The sequence below is a fragment of the Lytechinus variegatus genome, chromosome 5 (genome assembly GCF_018143015.1).
Source record: "Lytechinus variegatus isolate NC3 chromosome 5, Lvar_3.0, whole genome shotgun sequence".
NCBI classification, from domain to species: domain Eukaryota; kingdom Metazoa; phylum Echinodermata; class Echinoidea; order Temnopleuroida; family Toxopneustidae; genus Lytechinus; species Lytechinus variegatus.
Window position 1 is genome coordinate 6,891,618 of NC_054744.1, and position 19,969 is coordinate 6,911,586.

General features: G+C 37.9%; 1 protein-coding gene across 1 annotated transcript in view; it reads left to right on the plus strand.

Moving 5' to 3' along the window:
- The window catches only part of LOC121415164 (putative elongator complex protein 1), a 38,927-nt gene extending 19,766 nt beyond the window's left edge, over window positions 1-19,161 (plus strand). Inside the window, exons 13-25 of the mRNA XM_041608309.1 lie at window positions 12-189; window positions 989-1,145; window positions 2,020-2,288; window positions 3,818-4,041; window positions 5,299-5,536; window positions 6,570-6,788; window positions 7,668-7,869; window positions 9,358-9,482; window positions 11,600-11,660; window positions 12,256-12,529; window positions 13,673-13,800; window positions 14,452-14,606; window positions 18,487-19,161. Coding sequence (XP_041464243.1) covers window positions 12-189; window positions 989-1,145; window positions 2,020-2,288; window positions 3,818-4,041; window positions 5,299-5,536; window positions 6,570-6,788; window positions 7,668-7,869; window positions 9,358-9,482; window positions 11,600-11,660; window positions 12,256-12,529; window positions 13,673-13,800; window positions 14,452-14,606; window positions 18,487-18,645 — 2,389 coding nt within the window. The 3' untranslated portion in view covers window positions 18,646-19,161. The remainder of the gene's footprint in view (window positions 1-11; window positions 190-988; window positions 1,146-2,019; window positions 2,289-3,817; window positions 4,042-5,298; window positions 5,537-6,569; window positions 6,789-7,667; window positions 7,870-9,357; window positions 9,483-11,599; window positions 11,661-12,255; window positions 12,530-13,672; window positions 13,801-14,451; window positions 14,607-18,486) is intronic.
- Window positions 19,162-19,969: the final 808 nt, after the last annotated feature.

The following is a 19,969-nucleotide window of genomic DNA, read 5'->3' on the forward strand; positions in this document are numbered from 1 at the left end:
TACCATTATAGCAATCAAGAAGAAAGTCAGCCGATATTCGGTGAGGTTGTCTCGGTCAGTTGCCGTGGTGATGACGGCTCACTGGCAATCCAGTTAGATGATGGAACAGTAGTGGATGACAACAATGAATTCATCACCAAATTGCCCCAACGATGCTCACATGTCGCTGTTTGTAAATTGGCTGGCCAGGTGAGTAGCCCCATTTCACAAAACTTGTCATTAGTCGCAAGTTTCACACTATAGGCGTTAGTGATTGTAGAACTGCAATTTGATTGGTGAAGAGTAAAGCACTCAAAGAATACATGCTAATTTTATTGATACAAAAGAAGATGATTATATGCATTATATATGATATATATATCCAACAAAATAATAATAATTATAACAGCTGGATTTATAAAGCGCTTGTTGCCTGAGGATACAAAGCGCTGCTATTATTACCCCGGCCTTAGCTCGAGCTACCATCACCGGCACTCAGTGCATGCAAGGAATTACTCCTGAATGAAGAATCAAGGAAATGTAATTTACCTGACAGTTGTAATGCAGTTATATTTTATAGTGGATCCCTCCATTTTCTCAAATATTATAATATTTATGATAACTTGCTTTTATATAATACTTTGTTTTACTTATGGAAAAATGTATTATATTGTACTACCATTGATGATACTGTTTGTATAATTTACATTTGCAAATATGATTGTTATTATATACAACCATTTTACTTTTGTTCTGTTGAAAATGAGATAAAAATAGTTTGAACAATTTGAAATATGCTCGTAAATTGTGGATTTAAATGTGTTGTCCTCAGCTTTCTTATGTCACCATATTAAATTCATACAATTTGCAATTATGTTAAACCTTTAATTTAAAATAAAAAATCAATGAAAGAAATTATTATTTGCTGTGTTTTTTCCTTTCGAAATAAATAATACTCTTTTCACTAATTATTTGTAGTTATTGATTAACTTAATTTTTTTTTCTGTAGGAAGCAATTCTGGGGCTAACCGAGCGGTATCGTTTCTATGTCAACGAGATGGAGATTGCATCCAACGTCACTTCATTTGCAATAACTAATGAGTTTTTAGTCCTCACTACTCACAGCCACACTTGTCGTTGTATCAGCCTGGATACCAAATTAGAGGGTAAGATTCTATTTCATTCTTAAGATTTTATTTAAGAATATATATATTTTTTTTACAAAATTGCTTACAATTTAAATAATGAGTTTCAAGATATGGTGTATTGTAACCACGAAAGGCCTTACGATTGCTCCTTTAATCCTCCCCCCCCCCAAAAAAAAAACATCTAAAAATGAATGGGAAAATCGTCTGCTAACGTAAGCACCAAACCAATCAAGCTTTGTCTGCTAAATTCTGCAGAATTCTATAACGTTCACTGCTCCTGATTTATGCATAATAAGCATACAAATAGGGAGCAGCAAAAGCTTGGTACTATGTGTATGCTTAGCAGGAATCCACTGTGCACCCGCCCGAGAGGCTCGGCCGGATGCTGCAATTGTTGTTTGTTATGCATTAATATTAATACATGTATGAAATTGAGGAAATAGAAATAGACCTAGAAATAGTCTCAGAAGTACATCCGTAAGTCTGATAGAGGATTATTATTTTACATTGATTTATTTGAGGCTGATGAGGCTTTTACATGGCTATACATTTACATGTTTCTAGGCCGCCGTGTCCTGAATCATGCAAAACATTGTGTGCAAAGGTTCGTCAACCCCTGATAATGAAAAATAAGCATCTTGAAGCACAAAAATTTTGTTTTAAACTATGCCACTTTTTAGAACTCTATACAGACATGATCTTTTTGACAAGTAATTGCTAAAGGAAAATCAACTCTGCTCTATACATTTTTTTTATTTCAAGATTTGAAATTTGATGCATTTTATTTCACTCGTATATGAAAAAGTGAAGATTTTTTGATTGCTTTGCCTCAAAATTTGCAATTATTCCAAATTGCACAATATTCAGTACATGCAGTGTTTGATTCACACAGATCTAGCAAACTTGAGCGAAGGCAAGGCGGTCTCCCTGGACGAGAGCTTGAGGAGGGTGGAGCGAGGATCCCGCATCGTCACGGCGATAGCGTCCGACACCCGCCTGGTGCTCCAGATGCCCAGGGGGAACCTGGAGACGATCCACCCCAGAGCTCTGGTGCTTGCATCCATCAAGAGATGCCTGGATGCCCTGAAGTACAAGGAAGCCTTCACGGTGATGAGGCGTCATAGGATCGACATGAATCTCATCGTAGACCATAACCCCCAGGTAGGTTGGAACATAATTATATACCTTGGTTTACTAATAGGTGACACGACATTTGATCCTGCAACATTTGCTCCGGTCATGATATCTCAGAGGGCATAAGGTTAGAGTTAGGGTTGTAATCAAGTTTTTTTTTCAGAATAATGTAGGGGTAAGGAATAGGGTTTATTTAGTTTTGAAGGTTAGGTTTTATGTTTGGCTTAACATGCAGATTTTCCATTGGAGCAATTGTCGCCGGAACAAATTTCATGGAACCGTTATAGGATCTTGGGGGTGTTTCACAAAGAGTTAAGTATGACTTAAAGTCATGCTTGGTGCTGGTGCGCACGCGATATGTAACAAGCAATCTTATTCATTGATACGCAATAGCTCTCATACTTGTACCATGATTTGTCCAATATGGTGATGCCTTTTATATGGTATGGTAAGACAATCAACTGCAACTCTTTAAGTCATACATAAGTCTTAGTGAAACACCCCCTTGGTGTACCAAATTATTATTTTTTTTATAGTGTAGATGACAATAACATATAATGCATTACATGTTATTGTCATCTACACTCAAATTAAAGAATTAAATATTTTAACCAAAGTTGCATTGATAAGAGTATGATTGGTCCTTAGCAGTTTACAACAAGGGGATGAAAAAAATTATTTTTCCTCTGCCATTGCATTTATGTAAACTAGCATCCCTTTGACTGAGAACATGAAGTGTTGACGAGTTTGTCTCATGTTGAGGGCTTCGTCATCAGAATTCTGTGTGGACTACAAGGGAGCTTTTAAGGAAAGCACAAGTCATGTTTATCCAACAAATCCTGTTTTATCTGACAGTTGCCATAGTGACATCCAGTCTCCTTTGCCTCTTGCCCAATCAAAATCAAGGAAAGTCGTTAGCTCTGGGTTCTGTTTAATAAAGATCTTTTATAAAAGCAAATAGCCATTATCTATAACAAGTTCATGGTCAACCAATCAAATTGAATAATTTCAGTAGCTATTAACTGTTATTGCAAATGTATTATAATAACGAGTTTTATGAAACAGGGGCCTGACTTGTCAAGACAGGAAATGGAGATGAAACACTCACTCTAATATATGCATGATAGAAATTTGTATTTTATTTGGGGGTGGTGGGGGGGTTATTGGTAAATATGCTAATAATAGACATTTGTATTTTATTCGGGGGTGGTGTGGGGGGCTATTGGTAAATATGCTTAATTGACATTTTTATTTTATTTGGGGGTGGTGTGGTGGAGGGGGTTATCGGTAAATATGCTTAATATACATTTTATTTTATTCGGGGGTGGTGTGGTGGAGGGGGTTATCGGTAAATATGCTTAATAGACATTTTTATTTTATTCGGGGGGGGGGGGTTATTGGTAAATATGCTTAATAGAAAAGTTTATTTTAGTCCGGGGGTGATGCGGGAGGGGGGGGTATTGGTAAATATGCTTGAAATTTTGGAAAATACTGATGTTTCTGTATGCTGGATATCTATGGTCCTAACCAAGCACTTTCCTGTGTTTTATACGTAGCTTCTCCTGAACAACATAGATGCTCTGGTCACCCAGCTAGATGACTCCACCAGCCTCAATCTCATTCTAATGGACCTGAAAGAGGAGAGTGTTACTAAGACCATGTATGCTGCAGCCTACCACACCCCTGCCCCGCCCTTCGTCCTGGGGGCGGGGCAAACCAGTAAGGTGGATGTGATCTGCGATGCCATCATGGAGAGTCTACAAAGACTGAATCCAAATAGGTAGGTTAGAAAAGACCACACCCCTGCTCCAGCCCCTCATCTTGGGGGTGGGTTGAGCCAGTAAGAAGAATGTGATCTGTGACACCATCAAGGAAAATCTGTCACTTTTCCCCATAACTCAATAATTCATCCAGACTATCCACCTGTATTGAAAACCAATAACTAAAAAAGCATAGGTTTTGGTGGCATGTGTATGGAATGGAAGCTATGTGCTTTTCAAACCTTTGCAATTACAGCATTGTAATTTATGTTTATTTCCATTTGACAATAGTTAATTGTCAACTTTTAGTATAACAGTGCACATACATGATCTTGTGAAGTTTGGTCCTCCTAAATTTTTTATTTCTTTGACTACCAATAGGGTCATTGGGGTCAAACCTTTAGTAATTCCTCCATGAATGTGCTACAACCATGCAGCATGTTTATTGTAAATGTTAAGAATAATAAAGTCAGTATAGGAATACCTTCCAATTTATATTAATTCTTGCTATTGGCAATAACCAAAAGTTCCCGGATGCAGATCACACCATTTACTTGGTACATGTAGCTTAAAGGTCAAAATAGTAAATAGCAAGAGGGATGACACAAGTAGCAAGTTTTAAAATATTTCCTGCTCGAAATGTAAGAAGAGATTGAGAACGCAGTGCGGAAGCGGAGACTACTGCAAGCTAGAGTAGAAGTAGACCAGGGGCCCATAACACAAAACTTAGCAATGATCGTTGAACATTTTTCTAAAATTGATTCCATTGACTACAATGTACAATCAATCGTGAAAACCAAGCGTACGATCAATCGCTAACCTTTGTGTTACGGGACCCATTTTAGACTCTTACAAAGAGTTGCGATTGATCCGATCAGTCGTAACTATGGAAAGCCAGTAAAGTAAAAGTATAAAATGCATGTTTGCTCAAACAAAATTCTAGATATGAATGTATATCCATAAATTCATTTATTTCTTGACAAGTTGGTGCGTTCTCCTTTGTCTACAAAGGATGTTTTGCAAATTTCCCTTAGAAAAAATTCTGACACCTGATGGATTTCCATAGAATTACGATTGATTGGATCAATTGTAACTCTTTGTATGACGGGCTAGAAGGTGTTGGGTCTACTTCACTTAACATGAAGTAGAATTTCTAGTTTAGTGCACAAAGTAAGTGGCAAATTCACGCCAGGTGCTACACCCAGGTACTTTCGTTTAGTGAGAATCGTGGTGCCATCCTTCTGTATAATATCATTTTCTCTTTTTATATTTTGAAGATACTTCTTATCAGTCCTTGCCTGCCATGCCAAGAAGACCAAACCCGAGCTCGAGAAGGCCTTAGAAAGGATCAAAGTTAGGCAAGGTTCAGGGTCAAGCGAGGAGACCGATTGTCCTACAGCAGACGAGGCTCTCCGGTATCTCCTGTACCTAGTGGATGTCAATGAACTCTACAACGTTGCTCTTGGAACCTATGACTTTGATCTTGTCCTCATGGTTGCTGATAAATCACAAAAGGTAAGTAATATTTCCTGTGTTTTGCAGATTGACATCTATTGAATATTATCATTCAGTGCAATGTATCTGTCCTAAATCGACATAAATGCTTGATTGTCCTGCAGTCGACTTTAGTACTCATTTGACCGTATTCTCAACAGAGGTTTCAATTGTACCATAAACCATGGTTTATGCGGATTTCCTGTATTATTGCACTTCAATTATAATTGGACGCGATGAAATAAACAATTATGTACACAAATCTGCATAAACCATTGTTATGTACCATGGTACAATTGATCAGAATTATAATTTGCTTTATATATTTATACCTTTCCAGCCCTGCAATTTTGGGAGAACTCACTGACTTTCATTCTCAGATTTATAATTTGCTTATATTTATAACTTTCATAGCCTGGACTTGGGGAAGAATATACTGGGTTTTTTTTTCAGGAATGGAAAGGTTTGGCTGGTATTCTTAAAAGAGATTTCAATTGTACCATAATACAAAACCATGGACTATGCATATTTTTGTACATAATTATGCTTATTTCATTGCGTAATTTAAGAAAATCTAATTAGATGAGCACTTTTGACAAAGGGTGCTAAAGGGAAGCACGATAATGCAAGAAATCTGTGTAAAATCATAGTTTAGTACCATGGTACAATTGAAACCTCATGCATTAATACAGGCCAATAAATTAATCCTCTGTTACTCAAATTTAGTATACATGTATATAATCTTGTTTTATTAGTGAATGTAAATTTCAATAGAATAACAAAGTGGTGAATTCAGTCATTTATTACAGTTCAGGAATTCCATAATATGTGACACCTTCTTAAAATCATTTTCTGTTTTCTATTTCTCACACACATATTTGATGCTTGCAAATGATATTGTAACTTTGGCAGTTCATGATATGGAAGTAAAAATGGGCAGTGGACATACAAAATTATTGATTATTGTATATGGATTTGCCAAGCCTCCCTGATATCGAAATCCTGTGATTTAAAGTGTATGGCCAATTATCCATTTTCATCCAATTTTTTTCAGGACCCTAAGGAGTACTTACCATTTTTGAACCAGCTAAGGAATATGGACCCAGACTACCAGCGCTACTCCATAGACAAGCACCTCAAGCGATATGTGAAGGCTCTGGGACACGTGAGCCGGTGTCCTGACCACTTCTCAGAGTGTCTGGATCTTGTCAGAGAACAGAGACTCTACCCTGAGGCATTGAAGCTGTTCAAGAGAGGGGATCACCAATACAAGGTAGGCACCCATTTCATCATCCATTAAAGGGGGAGTGAACTGTGTGTGGTCTCCTATTGACTGTGTGGTATAAATACATAGTCTTGAAATGTACATTTTCAGATATCTACTAATACTACAGAGAATAAATTGACCTACAATTGTATTTGTATAGAGAAACTAAAATGTTTTGAAGGAAAAGTAGTTGTTTTGCTACTTGGTAACATAATTATTGTGGTATAAATGTATTGAGTAGTTAATTAGCATGTTATCCTTCAAGTGGGTCTATATTACTAGACTATACTAGCATTATGGGTCAGGAAACTAGCATGAGTAGTTGAGGACTCAAGATGGTGCTATTGGTTTGTATCTGCTTTATGATGATTAAGATCAGTTATCCACTTGGCCATCCTCCTCTGTGATAGACATTCCTGAAAAGATTTGTGTCTGTTGTCTGTTTCATATGTGTAGTCATTTCCATGGCGTAATTCCCTTCGGCAAGAAATTTATCCACATTGTGCTGCACTTGACCCAGGTGAGGTGAATGGGTACCTGGTAGGATTTATTCCTTGAACGCTTTAGCGCCTATTGAAATGGCGGCTAAGCTACAGCCGGGGTAATAATATGATATCAAGTATCAAAGCGCAGTTGAGTATATGCACATAGTAACTGTGCTATATAAATAGACATATTATTATTATCATGACTGAGGAAGCAAGAATGGTTAAAAATGGTGGTTTGACATATAAAACGGTTTGATAATTTTATGGAATTTCCCACCAGTAACATATTTCCAAATAATTGAAAGGCATCTGGGACACTAAGAAAAAATCTTAAAAGAGAAAAATGACAGTGGCGTAACAGGGCACAAAGGAAATTATGACTTAATTTTCTTTTCAGGCCGTTGCACAAATCTACGGGGAGTACCTTCAGGAGAAGAACCGCTACTTGGAGGCTGCCCTCATGTACGAGATGTGTGACAACCTCCAGGGGGCGCTGGAGATGTACCAGAAATGCAGCAATTGGCAAGAGGTGTTCTCTCTCACTGCTCGACTAAAATACAGTACTGGGGATGAGATGGAGTTGGCCAGGAAAATAGCAGGTATCAGATTCATTTTTCCTCAGATTTAGAGGTGTCATGGTGCAGTGGTTTAGTCACTTGACTCTTAAACCAAGGGTCGAGGGTTCAGATCTCACCCGGCGCTAATGTCCTTTGGCAAGGCACTTATCCATGTTTGTCACTCTCCACCCAGGTGTTAAATGGGTACCCGGTAGGATGTGAACGTCAATGTAATTAGATTGGCATGTGTGCACTGCTAAACGGTTGTCTGGCCAGGATGCTCCCCAGGGAGGGGAGATGGTGCACTTTATGTGTGGAACAGAGACCTATGACGGGTAATAATAATGTAAAGGTCTAGAAACCAAAGTATGAAGCGCTATATAAATGTAACTATTATGTTATTCTTTACTATCATTATTTATGCATTATAAAATGTTAACCACCTGAAAATAATTTGCATGCCATTGAAAAGTATGAGATTTCTGTGGAGAGCTTCATCAAGCAATCTATTGGTCAACAGTTTGGAAGCAGTGAGAAATGTAAGATACTGTTGTGGTGTTCACATGAAATATGCCTCCAGTTGGGAATAGACATATCTCAGAAACTAAAATCAAATGCTGCCAAGAAATTTTTGTATGTATAGAATAGGACTTGTTCATTAATTTCCTGCAAAAATCTCAAATCGATTTGACCAAACATGACTGATACGACGGTTCGGATGAACACTGACGATTTGTGTCTTTTGAAACTACTGTAGAGGTGTGTTGAGGAGGCTAATGTTCAGTGGCAGACAGTGACCCAGAGGAGACAAAGCATTGGGGGGGCACAGCATTGTTCACAGAAAATGCAGTGCCCCCCTCCCCAATTCTTTGTCTCCTCCGGGTCACGGTCCGCTACTGCTAATGTTACTAGTCACTTGATATTGCAATATGTTTGGAGGTCATTACTTCAATTAAGTATGATATCATCAAACTTTTATACACCTACTACAATATTCTTTTTCTCAGATAACTATTACAATTTAAATTTGGGTGTGTGTGTCATTGGTTAGTATCTATATGTTGTTCAGGATATATACATTGAATTCTTTGTTTTTTTGTCTTTGGAAGTGTAAATGATTTGCATTTAATTGAATTACATTGAACTACTTAAGTTTTCTGACATATTTCTTGGAAGAACTACCTGGTCCAGGTCGCTTAATTTTCATTAAATTGATACCTTTTTCATGGTAACTCTGACATTAGTGACGACTTTATGGAAACCTTGATTTTGATTGGCTGTTTAGCAATATTACCTTTGTAGTTTACATTGATATCTGATCTACCATTAATTGTGTACAGATGCCTTGGCCGAGTGGTCTGAGGCACATGACAAGTCACATGAAAGTCCAAGGTTTAGTTCTTAGATGCCTTCAGCAAGGCTTACGATAAACAAAATGGTCATTATTGGAAGATTTGATGTAGTATTACCCTGCCCTGTGTATTTTCCTCACTGTTTATGCAATCATAATATGAATATTTCATCCGGTAGGTCAGCTGGCAAGTAATAGAAGGCACTCGGAAGCAGCAGTTGTCCTGATAGAGTATGCCAATGATCTTGAAGAAGCCATTACAACTTTGGTGGATGGTGCACATTGGGAAGAGGCTCTAAGATTGGTGAGAATATCAGTTTAATATAAAATGCCAGACAAATAAATAATTTTTAGTTTATGGGGGCTACTTTTCAAAACTTACTGCCTGAATCTGCAACCTTGGATAAGCTTTAACATTGCAATGAATTGGATTTCAGGGACCCTTTTGTTTGGTTTCCAGGGCTCTTTTGAGCATTTCAGGGAAAAAATTGCCCCTAGCCCCGGGCAGTGTTTCCCCTGTAAAATAGGTTTCATTTTTGTCTCGCCCACCAGAGGTGAAGTTGAGACTTAGGGATCCAAATGTCGTCCGTCCGTCACAAACCTGTAATGACACATAACTCCACAACCATAAGTCGCTTTTCAACCAAACTTGGATTGTGGATGGACTTGGGGGACCTACATGTTATGCTGCAGTCTGAGGTCACATGGTAAGGTCAAAGGTCATTTTCAGGTCAACGTTAAAGTTTACATGCAAGACTCTCTTATGACACCTAACTCCACAACTGTAAGTCGCTTTTCAACCAAACTTGGATGGTAGATGGACTTGGGGGACCTGCATGTTATGCTGCAGTCTGAGGTCATTTTCAGGTCAACGTTAAAGTTTACATGCAAGACTATCTTATGACACCTAACTCCACAACTGTAAGTCGCTTTTCAGCCAAACTTGGATGGTAGATGGACTTGGGGGACCTGCATGTTATGCTGCAGTCTGAGGTCATATGGTAAGGTCAAAGGTCATTTTCAGGTCAACGTTAAAGTTTACATGCAAGACTCTTAACTCCGCAACTGTAAGTCGCTTTTCAACCAAACTTGGATGCTAGATGGACTTGGGAACCTGCATGTTATGCTGCAGTCTGATGTCTTATGGTAAGGTCAAAGGTAATTTTCAAGTCAACGTTAAAGTTTACATGCAAGACTCTCTTATGACACCTAACTCTGCAACCATTATGTCACTGTTCAACCAAACTTGGATGGTAGATGGACTTGGGGGACCTGCATGTTATGCTGCAGTCGGAGGTCACATGGTAAGGTCAAAGGTCATTTTCAGGTCAATGTTAAAGTTTACATGCAAGACTCTTAACTCCGCAACCGTAAGTCGCTTTTCAACCAAACTTGGATGGTAGATGTACTTAGGCGACCTGCATGTTATGCTGCAGTCGGAGGTCACATGGTAAGGTCAAAGGTCATTTTCAGGTCAACATTTAAGTTTACGTGCAAGGCTCTTATGACAAGTGTTATTCCATCCCAGTCATTTCACAATGAAGTTTCGATATAATCCTCTTGCATGCCCTCACAAATCATATTTCTGGTTATTTTCATAAGTGGGCGAGACACAAAATTGCTTTTGCCTTGTTGTTAAAGTTGACGCTTTGTAAAATTAACTACCTTGCCAGAGCTCTGGAGTAGAATTAAACTTTCTGCATATGATGTTATACATTTCAAACATTGATTACATTTGATGTTGTTTGAAGGTTTGCATGGTGGCATGTACAATTGCTGATGTGGTTTACGGTACACCATGTGGAGTGTTATAGAAACAGTGGATAGAAGAAGTGGATAGGCGAGAAAGTGGAGATTTGAGAGTAGAGTATTCTTTCTTGAAAATAGTCCTTAAAAGGACTGTAAACCAGAAGGAATGTTGAGTGAGAACAGCTCGAGTAGTAGAGCTGATGAGGTAATGCTGGCTTGAGTCGGCGAGTAGAGATGATGAGTAGTAGAGAGACTCGACGTTTCGGACAGGATGATTGTTGACTCCTGAAGACGGACAGTCAACCAGTTTTGGAGCTTGAAAGTGCAATCAAAATTGCTTCCAACACCAACTCTTGACATGAAATCACCCATTGTGTAGAAAGTGATTGTTGGTTAAATAGATAGGTTGAATTAGATTACTAATAATTCACCAAAGAGCATTATTCAGTCAATCACATGAAAGTCTGACAACATGTTCTTTTGCTAGTATCACTTACTGAATAATCTCCTTTATTTATTTACTTCTCAAAGTTACGTACAGAGAGATGGCAGGAAATAAATTTATTGTGACCAAATTGGCTGCTTAACAGAGATGTTACCCATTATGATTTAATGGTATTTGATATGATCAAACTGTATAAGGTATATATTGTTCATTGTTTTGTTTCACAGATGTACAAGCACAAGAGGACTGACTTCATTGAAACAACTTTGAAACCTGCCCTTGTTGAGAGTAAGCTTTATTCGCAGTGAATTCAAATGAATAAACAAATGTTTGCAATGGTTTAAGAAACCAAGTTTTCTGTTTTCTAAAATGCGAATTCCTTCTGTCAATGTTCTAACTGTCACATTCAAAGTTCTTTGATGACATGTAAAAATGTGTCATGAAGTGATTGTGAATAGTGAAAAACTTAGAAAAATATCTGTGCATACACACCTTGGCAAATACACACACTTAACTCTGCAAACAAGTTTGATGACAGATTTTTCATTTATGCACAGTTTCATTTATTGGACTTTGATTGAAAATTTGAATTTTCTTTCAATCTTTCATTCCAGTTTCTTCATTATTTTGACATGGAAAGAAATGTTAAGGAGCAAAAATGCAAGGCTATTAAAGTAAAAGTTTATAAGTTAATGGAACCCCTATCTATTAAGAAATCTTAAGAGATAGATCTGACTTTTATAATAGATAAGTGTATCTTTTACTTCATACATGTATATAAAAGAAAAACATAGTATAGCTATGCATGAAATGCAATCTTAAAATGATCACACTACTCCAAGTCTGCTAACAACCTCTCTTATTCTTGCCATTGTCGTTATAGATTACGAGAGCAAGATCGACAGTCTGGCAAACTATCACTCCACATTCGAGCGTCACAAGTCCCGCCTCGCCGTCGTCAGGGAAACAAAAGCCCGTCAGCTGCAGGAGATGATGGACGGAGAAGGTGACCTGAATGACCTAGATGCTGACCTTTACTCCGATGCCAGTAGCATGATGGGAAGTGTGGCTCGGAGTGAGACGGGAAGTATAGGCAGCACCGGGTCAACGCTGAGTGCGTATACAGCGTATTCTGAGGGAAGGGCAAAGAAAGGAGGGTGAGAAATTTTCCAACCGAAAATTTTAGAGCAAAGAGGGCTATTTTGATGCTTTTATCACTATTTGAGTTGTGAAACCTGGGGAGTGGTTCATCAAAATTTTTTGTCTGACAAGTTGTCAGATCTGACAGTTTTCCTTGATTTTGCTTGGCTGAGAAGCACAGTTACTGTGGTAACTGTCTAATAAAACAGGACTGGTGAGATCATGAAATGCTCCTCTAAAATAGTCATGTGGGTTTTATAAGCAGGTGATCTTTATGTATAAATAGGTTACTGTGATACGTGTGTATGCTGAGAATTTGTTAAAGGGGATCCAGACTCTGATAAAATATCCAACTATTATACAGATTTAAACAAACCATCAAGGGCATTGATATACAAATAACTCTTTTATGAGTTTGTTGTGGTGATGCAGCACATTAGAGGGTATTTGCAATATGTAAAAGCATGAGATGCTTGTGCCAAGTGCTTTTGCATGTTATTGCAAAAACCCAAGATGCCTGCATGGCCACTAACGTCACAAATTTTTTAATGTGCACAATTTGTTTTATAAAACAGGTCAGCAGTATAAATTTTTGAAAGAAAGGTTGTTCGTATCGCTTATAGATATTGAGAAGTGCACGGATGAAGAGCTCATAACTCTTTTCTTTCTAGTACGTGCGCCGAAGTACAGTGTAGGCATGTCAAAATCATTCCCTTTGCCCTTTCTTGAAAAGAACGTGATTTTCAGATAGCGTCTCATTTTTAGCTCATCCGGCCCGAAGGGCAAGATGAGCCTATGCCGTGGCGTGGCGTACGTCGTCTGTCGTCCGTCCACAATTTCAAAATGCTACTACTTCGCCATTTCAAGTCCGATTTCAATTCTGTTTGCTTTATATGATAGCACTAGGTGGGGCTTTCAAAGCTTCTACACAGAATTTTGAAATTCGTTAAATATGCTAATTTATGCGCATTTTTCAAAATTCACAAAAAATACTACTTCTTTATTTGTTGACCGATTTTGAAGGTCTATAGATGTCAGCCAATCATTTGATTAGGATCCATATTACTGTTTTATAATTCGTACTATTCACCCATGTCCCTAGTAAATGAATGGCATGTATGATTTGTTATCATTGTTATATTGCCCTCTTCCCTATGCAGTCGGGCTGGTAAGAACCGGAGGAAAGGAGAACGGAAGAAGAATAGTCTCAAGGAAGGAAGTCGAAATGAAGATATCGCTCTCATGGAAGCTATGTCCCTCATCATGAAGAATGTTGATAGTTTGAGAGGTAACATCTTTTTTTTTAAACCCTATATAGCCCGGGCTTGTTTGAAATTGCATAGCTGGGGTCGGGAGGCTCTTTTGCCACCCCCCCCCCCCTCTTGGTTGTGCTGAAAATTGGCATGCACGTCACTCATGATATATCTCCCACATTGGATAGTTAATTATACCAAAATGCTCAAATTTATTTTTAATTAATAAATCATGCTAATGAATGAAATCATAATTTGGCTGTAAATCCCTGATATAAAGAATTGACTCAAGTTCAATAACGGAAAGTACCAGTAATTAGAAAAAAAAACCTCAGAAATAGACATACAGTACATATAAAGTAAACACATGGAAATCCTTGCCATAGCCCTTTCTTTGGAAAAACGCATATTTCAGATAGAGGCTCGATTTTTACACACTAGAGTCAAATGACAATAGCTCATCTCCGATCTAGTACATCAGTAGAATCATTTAAAAGACATCTTAAAACATGCATGTATGTACTGTTGTATCGGAGAGCCATATATGTAAAGTGCATAGAACAGTTTTAATTGATTATACACTTTATAAGTGCCAGATTATTGTTAACATAACAAGAAAGGCTTGGCATACAAAAGAAAATGTCAAAATGTATATAAATGTAATATTTGTTACCTTTCCCCTACAGCTGACGTTGGTGTCCTCCTTCGAATGTTGATCAAGTTCAACCATGAGATCGAGGCTGAAGCTCTCCAGAATGACCTGCAGTCCCTACTCAAACTACTCCAGACCTCTGTCGATGAAATCTGGCCTACCCAGTCCACGGATGACCAGACCTCGCAGGTATGGCGTAGCTACAAACTTTCTTCTTTTTTTTAGGGGGAGGGGGATGGAGAGGGGAGGAAGGGGCAGAAGCATTTCTGTCGTCTCGGTACTTTATACCTAGGTTCCATCTTCACCCACTCTGCCTGCTTTGTTCAACTCTAGTCACATGTAGCAGACTGGTCTAGTAGTTAGAGCATTGGACTCATCATCGCAAGGTTGTGAGTTCGAATCCACACTCTGCCATTGTCTCCACTTTGATAGAAAGGCCCAAGAGTAATATCTGTCGTCTATAAGGTCAGCCACTATGACTGCTTAACCTAGGCGTAAAGTGTTTCCTAGGTAATTGGTTACATACCAGCTTGGCGTTTACCAGCAAATGCTGTCCTGCCGAGTTCCTACAGGAGTTACCACAAACAGAAACAGACTGCCAAGTTTGACTCAAGTCGCATTCTATTCACAATACACACAGGCAAGGAATTCTAAAGTCAGGTTTAACTTGGACCATGGTCTAACTCTGTGCTAAAATTATGGGAAGCCAAAAGTGTCAAATTTTTCATTAAGTCGTTAAGTTTCTTATGTTTACTGTGCCCTTTCGTGATCCATCAATAGTGAAGACAATCATCTATTGATACGTCCTAGACAATTATGAATGATTTGAGAGCAAAATGAGCTGAAATATGATATCTCTAGTGTTAGTGATTTATGAAACAATTGGCTATTCATACTTTTAAACTTGAGTATAAGTTAAGCCCGACTTCAGATTACAGGCCACAGAGTGCATTAAGTCTATTGTTCACACACACATGCACAAAAATGATGTGTGCATTACATTGTTCTGTGTAAACACAAAGCTTTTCTTTACAACCAATCAATAGCTGCAGCTGGTGTGAGCAAAACCCCTCTTACGGTGGCACCTTGAAACTAATGTGGTGCTGGAGTGATTCGGGCAACATGGCGAGTTGAAAAAAAGACTTCAGATTGATCCCATCAAGCTTAATCATGGAAATTCAATATCATAATTCTTCTTACACACCACCCATTTGAAAACACTGTGTACAACATTAACTGATGTATGAGTGTAAAATAGTATTTTGAAAACACTTTGGCCTGTATTCTGAAGTCGGGTTTAACTTACGCCATGGTCCAGCTGTGTGATAAAATTATGGATAGCCACATTTCTCAAAATTTCATTGTACGTTTCTTATGTTTACTGTGGTCTTTCCAAAGTCTTTAATGGTGAAGGCTTATTCATCATTCACAAATAGTTCAGAATGATTTGAGAGACAAATAAGGTGATACATCAAACCTCCTATGTTAGTCATTTATGACATTATTGGCTATCCATAGTTAAACCACTACTTTAGACCAGAGTTTAAATTGAACCCGACTTCAGAATACAGGCCTTTGAATAGACTATGCATTCTAAATGTTGGGGTTGCTGGCTTTCCATAGTTATGTTCGATGAGATCAATTGCAACTCTTTATGTACAAAGGGCCTCAGAGCAGATGTACATCACAATCTGGGGCGAGGTCATAAAAAAACATGGAATTGACAAGCACTTAAGTTCCGAGGTATTTTCTGTATTGCGATTTCCTGGGATTGGCATTCTTTCATAGCAGATTTCGCATGAAATATGCAACAGAAAATGTGACTTGTGATACTTTGTGATAGTAAAGGCCTGGTCCCACTGGCCAACGGACACAAAACATACTCTTAACGGATACAGCGGACAAGCAAAATTTTGGGTTGGCTCCATCCGTTTTCATCAGCCCCAGACAAAGGACAAAATGGGCAAACAATGAAATCACAGTGGCGGATGCCCGATGGATATAGAGCGTTTGAACACGTATGCAGAGTACACAACCGATACATAATGTTTTCCAATGGATGGCAAGATTCTTTTCCTTCTTACATCCTCTCTGCATCCGTAAGTGCAGTGGGACCAAGCCTTAACCCTATCTAGGCCGGGGTATTTTGGGAGTTCATATGGCCGGGGGGGCCTCCCAGGCCCCCCCTAAGATCTTGGCCGTCGACCGCGCGATCGCGCCGAAAATTGGCACGCAGGTTGCCTGGACATAATCTACAAGATTGCATAGTGATTTATTTCATGCAAATTGTTATTAAGTGATTATGCTAATTTATGCGAAATTAGTATGCAAAATCATACTTTTTCCTGTAACACCCTAAATAAAGCTCCAAATGTACTAATTTTTGTGTCACCTGCGAAGCAAAGTGAGACTATAGGCGCCGCTTTTCCGACGGCGGCGTCAACATCAAATCTTAACCTGAGGTTAAGTTTTTGAAATGACGTCATAACTTAGAAAGTATATAGACCTAGTTAATAAAACTTGGCCATAAGGTTAATCAAGTATTACTGAACATCCTATTAGAGTTTCATGTCACATGACCAAGGTCAAAGGTCATTTAGGGTCAATGAACTTAGACCATGTTGGAGGAATCAACATCGAAATCTTAACCTGAGGTTAAGTTTTTGAAATGTCATCATAACTTAGAAAATATATGGACCTAGTTCATGAAACTTGGACATAAGCTTAATCAAGTATCACTAAACATCCTGCATGAGTTTCACGTCACATGACCAAGGTCAAAGGTCATTTAGGGTCAATGAACTTTGGCCGAATTGGGGATATCTGTTGAATTCCCATCATAACTTTGAAAGTTTATGGATCTGATTCATGAAACTTGGACATAATAGTAATCATGCATCACTGAAAATTTTGTGCAAGTTTCAGGTCTCATGATTAAGGTCAAAGGTCATTTAGGGTCAATGAACTTTGGCCGAATCAGGGGTTTCTGTTGAATTACCATCATAACTTTGAAAGTTTATTGGTCTAGTTCATTAAACTTGGACATTAGAGTAATCAAGTATCACTGAACATCCTGTGCGCGTTTCAGGTCACATGACCAAGGTCAAAGGTCAATGAACTTTGGCCGAATAGGGTGTATCTGTTGAATTACCATCATAACTTTGAAAGTTTATGGATCTGATTCATGAAACTTGTACATAAGAGTAATCAAGTATCACTGAACATCCTGTTCGAGTTAGAGTAGTATTCAAAGTCAGCACTGCTGCTATATTGAACCGCGTGATGCAGGTGAGACGGCCAGAGGCATTCCACTTGTTGGTATAGAAACTTTGTGGTGTTCTTAGCAAGTGTACATGAAAAAAATCAAATAATTTTCTTATGTATTATATTGTTTTTTGCAATTTCTTATGTATTTCTTTGTTTTTGGACCTTTTGTTTTTCATTGTTTTTTCAATGAAATTTGTTGGGGACTCTTCTGTGATCATGAAAAGCATAAATTAAATACATTTAGACCAGCAAAACTAAAAATAATCATGCATTTATGAATTTTGGTTGATAACACAGTTTGCATTGACTTTGTACACGAAATCACGTTTTTGAGCAATTTTTGGTCTGACATGCACTTACATAATGTTGTGTAATTTCGGAACCACGTACCCGAGTGACGCAAAATTGGTCTCAAAAGTTATGCAAGACTTGAAAGTAAAAAGTCAGCGAGCGGCGCGGTCAAAAAAATTTGCGCGGCGAAAATATCGCATGATTTGTTGAGGGCCCCCCCCCCGGCCTAGATAGGGTTAAGCTTTCTATCAGCGATATGTTCTATTCAACATTTATTTCAAGCATTCCATGTTTGACAGGCAATTAATTGATGTATAAATTTCTTTAAAATTCCTGAAATAAAACAAGAGCTTTTCCCCTAGTCTTCCTTTGCTCTTTATATAAAATTCTTTTCATGCCTGACAGATCAATTATTTTAGACAGTCATATTTGTAGATCATAATTTGATGAAAAACTTGCCTTCTGTTTTCTAGTATTAGCAATTGATTGTCCCTTCTCCAATACTTTCCAGGTATATGGACCACGAGCTACAACAAACAGTATTGTTGCAAGTTTGACTCAGCTAGGCGGGCCACAGAGGTCATTCACCAGGGATGAAATGACCTGTTTAGTACCACCTAAGCTGTCAGAAGATCAGAAATGGAAGCTGCATCTATTGGAGTCCAGATGATGATAATATCAGATGCATATTTAGAGCGCACAAAGTACCGGTATTGAACATGGTTTCTGCACACTTCCCCTGAGGAATATTGCAATGTATATCATACAGCATGCAAGTAGGATTTAAAGTGCGATTTTAAGTCACATCTATATCTCTGTATAGCACACTCGTGAAGTGGAGAAAAAAATGAATAAATAATTAACATAGGATTTGTATAACGCACATATCCATCTTGTTAGGTGATCAACGGGCTCATATGTAACCCCTGCTAAGCTAGTCTACCAATTCCAGTGCTCACAGCTTTTTTGAGGATTTACTTCCTGCGGGTACCCATTTACCTCACCTGTGTTGAGAGCAGCACAATCTGGGTAATTGAGGTGTTGAATGAAAATGATATTTCCGAACTGTCAGTGGTAAGAGGAAATCAAAGTATCTCATTCCTTCATTATCATTTAGACAGTTTGATAAACTTAAACTGTAAATTTAATTAACATGCTATACATGTAATTAGAAAATCTTGTAAGTGCTTAATTGAAAAGGAGTATTACCAAATATTGCAAGTTGATTGTGGAAGACTTGTCTAGCTTGCCATCAATATAAATCATGTTGAATATTTATTGTCAGTAAATGCAGACATATTGTTACAAATTACACAAAAGTAACCACAAGATTGCATTGTGGGCGCCCTATTTTGCTCTAATGCAGAGCTTTATTTCAAATATATTACCTCTTTAAAATACTTCAATATTGATAATCGGATAGTTTGTGGATTTTGCTGGAAATTTAGTAAGTTCCCTTTTTATTTTAGTTCAAATTTATTTGTGAGCACGCAGTGCATTTTCCTGTTAACTATTTCCTTATATCTTGTAACATTTAATCTTCTATGAACTGTGTATAGCTTTGGTAAAGGGTCAATAATGTGATTGATAATCGAATATCATCTAATATGACAGTCTTACTGAAGCGTAGAGACCGTTAGATATTTTTCCAACTGTACTTCTCTGAGAAAATTTCAAACATTCAAATCGTGGATATATAGCGCCCTCTCTCGGCGATGATTGTTTTAAATTAAAAAATGGGCATTCAAGCACTTATCTTATAAATTTAGTGATTAGATATCCAAAAGTTACAGACAAAGAACATATCTCGAAAGTTTCAGCCCATTCCATGATTTGGAATAGGATTTAATTGAAAGACAAAAACACACAGATATTTTAATTTGATCGGGTGACCCGATCAAGTTAAATTTCCATGTAAAATCGCAAAATTTATCCTGTAAAACACATTTTCATTTCATATCCTCCACATCATAACTGTTACAGGGCATATCCAT